The 8,400-nt window shown below is 40.4% G+C and overlaps 1 protein-coding gene and 2 non-coding genes across 3 annotated transcripts; all 3 read left to right on the top strand.

Annotated features, from left to right (window-relative positions):
* Positions 1–2,249: 2,249 nt before the first annotated feature.
* rpl23a (ribosomal protein L23a) lies at positions 2,250–8,173 on the top strand. The gene is made up of 5 exons (XM_043718481.2): positions 2,250–2,327; positions 4,381–4,561; positions 5,459–5,635; positions 7,410–7,479; positions 8,109–8,173. The coding sequence occupies exons 1-5, from the start codon at positions 2,303–2,305 to the stop codon at positions 8,121–8,123; spliced, it is 468 nt and encodes a 155-aa protein (XP_043574416.1). The 5' UTR covers positions 2,250–2,302; the 3' UTR covers positions 8,124–8,173.
* LOC122564251 (small nucleolar RNA Z17) lies at positions 5,237–5,307 on the top strand. Its single transcript, XR_006315847.2, has one exon. It is a non-coding gene; the product is annotated as a small nucleolar RNA Z17 (small nucleolar RNA).
* Positions 7,269–7,338, top strand: LOC122564250 (small nucleolar RNA SNORD42). Its single transcript, XR_006315846.1, has one exon. It is a non-coding gene; the product is annotated as a small nucleolar RNA SNORD42 (small nucleolar RNA).
* Positions 8,174–8,400: the final 227 nt, after the last annotated feature.

The following is an 8,400-nucleotide window of genomic DNA, read 5'->3' as shown; positions in this document are numbered from 1 at the left end:
CATATAGTTCTCTGAAACATTTTTCAATATAACTGGATGTATCGGAACAATAAGGGAGCTAATTTCTTCCAAGGTAAAAAACTGCTTATGGTGTAGATATGCTTGTGAAGGGTGATTTACTGTATTATTTTGGGTTATAGTTGTATTGTCTGTTTGTCATTTCTGGATTAGTCTCACGATTTAATCATTGTCTCACAGGCAGCATTTTTTTAACTTGAGAGCAGTTCAACTCCTATGTGATTTTTTTAAATATAGTGATGTATGTATCCACATTCATGATCAAAGACTGCCACTATAAAAATTACACAAGTACAATTGGATGCAAATCTCTTAATACATAATCTGCATTCAATCTCTTATGACATTGCACAATGTGAATCAAGTCCAAATGTCATCTTTGGGTGTTGAAAGGGAAGAGTTAGATGGACCACAGCACACAGTTGAAAGTTATTCCAATTTGAAGTCAAACATATTGTAATGTTTATATTCCAATTACAAATTTGAATAAAATAGCCTATGCCTGTTAAGTCCTTTTGCTGAATAAGGTGACATAGAATAGATTCACTAATGTTGTTTAGGTGGGAAACTGCCATCCCTAACCAGTCTGGCCTACATGTGACTCCAGACCCACATCAATGTGGTTGACTCTTAACTGACCTTTGGGCAGTTAGGGATGGGCAATAAATGCTCGTCTAGCCAGTGACACCCTCATCCCTTGAATGAGTAGTAAAATATACATAGGAGTTAGGAGCAGGAGGAGGTCATTCAACCTCTTGATCCTTCTCGGCCATTCAGTAGGATCATATCTGACCTTATACCTCAATGCTATTTTCCCACACTATTCCCATATTCCTTTGTATCTTTAATATCTAGAAATATTTGAACACATGTCTTGCACGTAATATGAGCCTTCAAAGCCCTCTGGAGTGAAGAGTTCCAAAGATTCACCACTCACTGAGTAAATAAATTACTCATCATCTTCGTCTTCATTAGACTATTCCTTTTTTCTGAAATCATGCCTAGAGCCCTCAGCAAAGTGATATATCCTTCCTGTATCTACCCTGTCAAGGCCTATTTGAATATTGTATGTTCCATTGATATATATCAGCTCTCATGTCTTCTAAACTCGAAGGAATAGAGACTCCTCTTAGGAAAATCCTACCATCTTAAGAATCAGTTTAGTGAATGTCTATTGCACTCCCTCCATGACAAACATACCCTTCTTTAGCCTGCATGACCAAAACTGCACACAATGCGCTCTCTGTGTGTTCTCACCAATCCTGAGTACAACTTCAGCAAGACATCTTTACTCCTGCAAATGTTTCCTCAATGGGAGTCCTTAATTGCAAAATGAAAAGATTAATTAGTCAGTTTTCATGATAATTGAAACAATTGCCATGAGTTGATCCAGATGTCAGATTTTTAATACATTAACTGAATTATTAACATCATAGAATAAAGCAGTGCATACTTCTGCAAGTCTGTGCCAATAGATACATTGATGCATCTGTTTATGACAGAATCTTTAGGATGTGTTTGATAAATATTTTGGAGCATATGAAGAGATTGCAATGTAACTGGAGCGTAGAGGGGCTCTTTGGAGCAGTGGTAGTGTTACCTTCTCTGAGCAAGAAGGCCCAGGGTCACATCTCAATTGCTCCAGAGATGAATTCTAACACAATAATAAAAAATCACAATACAAGATATTACACATAAAAACATCTATCAGCAAGCCAGAAAAGAGTTCTGAGGAAGGGTCACTGAACCCAAAATATTAACTCTGATTTCTTTACACAGACACTGCCAGACCTGCTGAGATTGTCCAGGGGTGGCATGGTGGCTCAGTGGTTAGCACTGCTGCCTCCCAGCACCAGGGTCCCAGGTTCAATTCCCACCTCTGGCGACTACCTGTGTGGAATTTGCACATTCTCCCTGTGTCTGCGTGGGTTTCCTCTGGGTGCTCCAGTTTTCTCCTACAGTCCAAAGATGTCCAAGTTAGGTGAATTGGCCATGTTAAATCGCCTGTAGTGTTAGGTGCATTAGTCAGAGGGAAATGGGTCTGGGTGGGTTACTCTTCGGAGGGCTGGTGTGGACTTGTTGGGCCGAAGGGCCTGTTTCCACACTGTAGGGAATCTAATCAATTTCTGTAAAAGACTACATACACTTGGAGACTGGACTACAAATCCCATAGGGCTTTGCGCGGCGGGTCACTCTCCGGGGGCAGAGGAGAAACTCTCGCGAGATATGTCCGCACTCCCTGCTCTTTAGCCGAGCGACCCCGTGCGCAGCCTCTTTTTCTAAGATGGCTCCGAAGGTGAAGAAGGAAGGTGAGGGGCTCAGGGCTGGAGTGGGTCGCTTCAAGCCTCGACAAACAGCCTGGTTTGGGGGGGGGGGGGGAGAGAGAGACTCGCGTTTTCCTCACGGGCCGCCGATTAACTCCGTGTTAATTCTAAACCGCGGAGATATTTACCCATGGGCCGCCCGCCCGCCAACGTGGTTGCTGCAGGGCCTGAGGCCTCGGGGTTTCAGGCTGGCGGCGGGGAGGGGGGTGGGGGGGGAGTCTGAGGGCATCGAGCGAGGGCCGTGGTAGATTAACCTACCCTGAGGAGAGGGGAAATGTCATGGGGATTCCGGCCTCGACTCCCAGGGCTCTGTCTCGGCTGGTCCAGATTGATCCCGAGTGTGGAAATTAATCTAACTCTGATTTGAAAGCTCTGATTGGAATATAGCTTTATTTTGGCCCGCATTGTCCGATGGAGACAAAAAAAATCTGTGGATGTTGGAATCCAAAGTAGGCCAGCTGGAAGAACACACAGCAAAGCCAGTCAGGTGGGAACATCGACTTTTCCACCTACTGGTGCTGCCTGGCTTCCTGTGTTCTTACAGCCCGATGCCAATATTTCTGTGTCGATTACTATTGCTCTGTAGTTTAGAAGCCTCTAGTTGGTGAGCCATAAATGTAATAATTGATAAAACTGGGTCTGTGAGTGTCCTGAGCCTAATGGATAAGGCACTGGCCTCCTAAGCCAGCGATTGTGGGTTCTAGTCAAATTTTAGGGTGGTACAATGACTCAGTGGTTAGCACTGCTGCCTCACAGCGTCAGGGACCCGGGTTCGATTCCAGCCTCAGGCAACTGTCTGTGTGGAGTTTGCACATTCTCCCTGTGTCTGTGTGAGTTTCCTCCAGGTGCTCCAGTTTCCTCTCTCAGTTCAAAGATGCGCAGGTTAGGTGAATTGGTTATGCTCAAGTTGCCCATAGAGTTAGGTGCATTAGTCAGGGGCAAATAGGGGTTCTGGGTGGGTTACTCTTTGGTGGGTTGGTGTGAACTAGTTGGGTTGAAGGGCCTGTTTCCACACTGTAGGGAATCTAAATCTCTACATTAACTCATTGCAATGTTGCTCTAATAGTAGAGGGAAAGCACAATCTGGTCATTTTTAACTTTGTGTTTTTTAAAATTTACAAAGGTTAATGACAACCTGAGATGGACCTTTTTGTTCTCCAAGATCATATCAGATTTTCTACATCAAAAACACTTTCCCAAGACTGTTTGTTTGTTTCATTGGGGTTTGGTGAGCTTAGTTGGTTCAGTTGCTGGTTTGTTATATCGTTTTATCAGCAGTCAGATTTCAAAGCCTGCACCACCTGATGTTATCATGAAGGACTCTTCTCAGCCTCTTCCCATCATGGTCCACCTATCCTTTAGCTGGGATGGTTAGCTCGGTTGGCTGCAGTGTAGAGTGATGCCAACAGTTTGGGTTCAATTACTGCCCTGGTAAAGGTTACCACTTCTCAGCCTCTTCCCATCATGGTCCACCTATCCTTTAGCTGGGATGGTTAGCTTGGTTGGCTGCAGTGTAGAGTGATGCCAACAGTTTGGGTTCATTACTGCCCTGGTAAAGGTTACCATGAAGGGCACTCCTTCTCAACCTTTTGCCTTGCCTGAGATGTGGTGACCTCTGGATTAAACCACAGCAAGTTGTCTCTAATGAGAGAGCAGCCGTATGGCCCTATAGGCCAATGACGACTTTAGCTTTGTCTTACATGTGGCTTAATAACAACTATCTAGAAATCCAGTGATCTATCTTGAAAATACTTGTGACTCCATTGTCCTCTGGGATGAGGAATTCGAAAGATTCAGCTCACTGAGTGAAAGTGTCTTCCTAACCTTTGCTTTAAATGGTATGCTCCTCATCCCAAGAAACTGTTCTGTGATTGCTGTGTTGAGCAATAATTTTGCATGCTCCATGTTAACCCAGTCGTGTTTCCTGGTGTACAGTGTTCTAAATTAGCTAAGATAAATTTAAGTCATGTGTAACAGTTATTAGAAATGAATGTTTGTGTTCTTACTGCAAGTAATAAAGACTGCTTATCATCTTAAGCTGTCCCTGCCAAAACGGAGGCTAAATCCAAGGCCTTGAAAGCAAAGAAGGCCATTTTGAAGGGAGTTCATAGTCACAGGCAGAAGAAAATTAGGACAACACCTACCTTCAGGAGACCAAAGACACTCCGACTGAGAAGGCAACCCAAATATCCCAGAAAGAGTGCACCCAGGAGGAACAAGTATGTCTTCAAACCATTCATTTTCTTTTCAATTAAGCTTTATTTCACTTAATAGTAGTGCGGCCTTGTATTGGAAATGCTCATTCTCTAGAGGGGAGAGTAAACATCTCACTTGTTTTTCTGGAGAAAAGCAAAGCACTACTGATGCTGAAAACGTTAGGTTAACATTTCATACTAATGAACTTGCACTAGGATTGGTTTTTAAAAAAAAAGTGTGATTTGGCCTGCACTGTCCAATTGGAATCCAAAGTAGCCAAGCAGGAAGCTGCGCAGCCGCATGTTGAATAGAATTCAATTTTCACTGTGTTGCTTGCAGTGGAGGTTTTCACTGATCTACGATCTACCGATATCAATCAATTTTGTTTGTCCAGTTAAGGTTTCTAATCCAATTCAGATGCTGGGTCAAGAGTTCTTTGTGGATACTTAGTATTCAGAGCAGTAGAATATAGTTAAACCCGATTTATCCACTTGGACCAGTCTTCCACTTTAGGTTTTGGAATAGGAAGGTGTTTCCATATTTAGACACTTTGCTTTTATACCTTTCCATTTCTATCTACACATTACATGTAAATTGTTTTTTTGATTGGGAGGAAAAACAATAGCTTGTGCACTGGCTTGGCTTGAGCTTGGATATTTGTTTGTTCATCTGTGATAAGAATTTACAGGAATGTATCTGGTGCAAGTGATGTCTTTTAGCGATCAAAGCATGAGAGTGTATGATTATCACACTTTTATACTGATGCACCTTTACTCTGCAGATAACAGGCGGTATAGATTTGTGTTGATACTTTGCAATACCTTTTGAAATGTTGCGTTACTGTTTTCTAGTAGAGCTTTTATAAAGCTTTTCATGATCCAGAGTTTAACAAATCAAATCTTTCTGCATACTATCTTTAGATTGGACCATTATGCTATTGTTAAGTTCCCTCTGACAACTGAGTCCGCTATGAAGAAAATAGAGGATAACAATACCTTGGTTTTCATTGTTGACATCAAGGCCAACAAACACCAGATCAAACAGGCTGTCAAGAAATTATATGATATTGATGTAGCTAAAGTCAACACTCTTATCAGGTAAGCAATAGAATATTAAATGTGAATGCTGAAAATTTAAGTATTGATGTTCTTTTCAAAGTGAAATATATTCTGAATGTATCTCCAGTTTGAGGACCAGTGCCTTGAATTTGGAAATTTGCTTTAAATTGGATTCCTGAATTAACTAGGTTGATGGATGCTTTAATAGACTCACTGCATTTCGTAGATTTTCTGTTAAATGTTCTGTAGCTTCATTCACGGCTTGTCTGATTTTTGTTTTGCAGCATTGCCACTAGGATTTTAGTAAAATTGGCTGGTGACTTTTTAAGCTTTATTCATTGGACTTTACTTTCATCTGCACCATTTCCGAGAATAGGTTCGGCTGTAATGTTTAGCATCCATCAGTGTGGCGATAATGCTATAGTCAGTATCCTAAAATGCTTCATTGTATTAGGTATCCTATTAGTTTACAGTAAAATATCTGGTTGTGCATTCACCTTTTGGTGAGACGAGTCATTGGTTGACCATCAGGACTGATATTACAAGTTCTCTAAAGTGGTTTAAGTGGATCTTGATTGTTAGGAAGTTTATACAGCCATTTTAGAGATTGTAACCCAAAAAGTAGTAAAGATTGGAGACTATGCCTAAGGTTATATGAAGAATTTTTTAAAAAGTGCTTTGTGTTATGTGCAGATTAAGATCAGGTTTAATCTGGATCTTGATACTTACAGATGTAAATTCCATTATTACTGTACTGTAGAGATGGTAAATTTATGTAAACTTTTTTTGTGGTGCCAAATTTGGAGAGTTCATTTTAACAATTGGAAATACTGACAACTTTTGATTGCTTAGTAAAACTTGTACTGTACAAGTGACAGTAAACTCTGTAGGAACCATACCACCTAGTTTAAACTCTGCATGGTCTCAAATAGCAAAGGCTCATTTTGTAACCCATGGTAAAGTTATGGCAGCTATGATTATCATTAAGATTGCTTCTGATGATCTCTGGTATGGACTTCTCCTATGCCACATGATTTGTGAATTTGCCACCAAGTTGATGAAATCTCTAGGTGTCCGATAGGTTATCAAGCTTGTTTATTGGCTAATTTTGGTGAAATATTCTCACTCAGTAAAAATGCACTGGATCTTCATACTCTGAATGCTAGTGTGGAATATCAATTGGAGCACAATCGTAGTGACATATAGTTTTTAATTACATTAACCAATTGAGTTTATATTATAAACTACATATTGAAATGCCTTGTTGATTTCTAGCATATTTAGAAAAATCTAATCTATTAACGAGGTGTTGTAAAGGGGAAATTATTCAGTTTCATTATTTCTGAAAAATTGTCATCTGTAGGGTTTATATTTCAGTTATATTGGCTGAGTCATAAATATGGACGAACTCTGCTCTCATTCTCAGACATGACATGGGCATATTACAGGTCTCCAAGCAGGAAGTTGAAACTCTTAACTGGAAGCATATGCTCTGCAGTAACTTTAACCTGGGGCTCTGAATTGAAGACATAGGATGATTTTTGCAGATGTTTACAAAATAAAGAGGCTAGAATTGGTGATCTGAAAGACTGAAATATACTGTGTAACCTTGAGTCTTTATCCAAACCTGACTTGTGATTTGTTAGAACCGTAAAGTTGTGTAGAATTCCTTGTGCAAAATGATGGAAACTGTTTCACCTGATCAGTGTGAAGAATTTGATTCAAAGGAACCACTGATGCACAATGATAAAGTTTGGTTATGTATTTATCTGCTGTTTTTGTCTCTGGTTTGTAATGATTGGTCTCTCGCCAGGCCTGATGGTGAAAAGAAGGCATATGTGCGACTGGCCCCAGACTACGATGCACTGGATGTTGCTAATAAGGTACATCTCTATCTCTCGCTCTCGCGCGCGCGCGCTCTCTCTCTCTTGATGTTTTCCTGCATAGAATGCAGAAAGAGATCATTTGGTCCATCTTTTTTCTGAAGAGGATCAGACCCACTCGTAGCCCTCCACCCTCTCCCCATAATTCTGTATTTACTGCAGTCAATCCAACGAACCTGCACATCTTTGGACTGTGTGAGCAAACTGAAGCACGCGGTGGAAACTCTCAGACACAGAACAAGCAAACTTTATCCCTGTCTATCAGCAGCAGCTTCTGTTCTGAGAGATTCTGCAGAATGTCATCTGATACCTCTGTTTGTATTCTTCCCATGGTAGCTTATGATCAGATGACACTTAGAGCTGAGGTGATGCCACTGTTTACTGAACTAATTGAAAATGCCCCTACTAGTTTTATGTACATGATAAAAAGTTGAGTGATTGTACTTCATATACAAAAGTGCAATGCTTTGGTATGGTAACTAACAATATGTGCAAGAGATTTGGTATATGCACTTTCCCAGTACTGGAAAGGTTCTGTTTGTCTTCTATGGCTATTATAGAATGTGTTATACTGTATACTCTTATCTTAGATAAGCTCCTGCTCACTGACTTTTTTTTTTGTTTTTCAGATTGGCATCATCTAAACTGGCTTCACAAAGAACTGTAAAATATTTCAATAAAATTTTTAAAAGTTCTTTTGGCAGTGTACATTGAGTTTTTCCTTGATCATTTGGAGCAATCTTATTAACTCAAATGTTTTTGGATCATAGACTGCTTATTTTAACATTACTAGTTTTAAGAATTTATGTATTGCTGCATGTGTTGATCCTATATCTGCTGATACACTACTGCTTTGTTTGTCTGCTCTGGAACCCTTCACTTGTGCTGCTGTAGCTTTGAAGATAAACACTTTTTTCTTTC

This window comes from Chiloscyllium plagiosum, unplaced genomic scaffold (assembly GCF_037043375.1).
Source record: "Chiloscyllium plagiosum isolate Xiang-an unplaced genomic scaffold, Cpla_swu_hap1 HiC_scaffold_31, whole genome shotgun sequence".
In the NCBI taxonomy this organism is placed as follows: Eukaryota; Metazoa; Chordata; class Chondrichthyes; order Orectolobiformes; family Hemiscylliidae; genus Chiloscyllium; species Chiloscyllium plagiosum.
The sequence above is the reverse complement of the archived record's forward strand: the minus strand, read 5'-3'. Positions and strand labels throughout refer to the sequence as shown.

Bases quoted from the DNA above. Each gene is read 5' to 3' on its own strand.
- rpl23a (XM_043718481.2), top strand. From the start codon at position 2,303: ATGGCTCCGAAGGTGAAGAAGGAAG. The intron at 2,328-4,380 runs GTGAGGGGCTCA...TATCATCTTAAG, and splicing joins TCCGAAGGTGAAGAAGGAAG to CTGTCCCTGCCAAAACGGAG. The intron at 4,562-5,458 runs GTATGTCTTCAA...TACTATCTTTAG, and splicing joins AGTGCACCCAGGAGGAACAA to ATTGGACCATTATGCTATTG.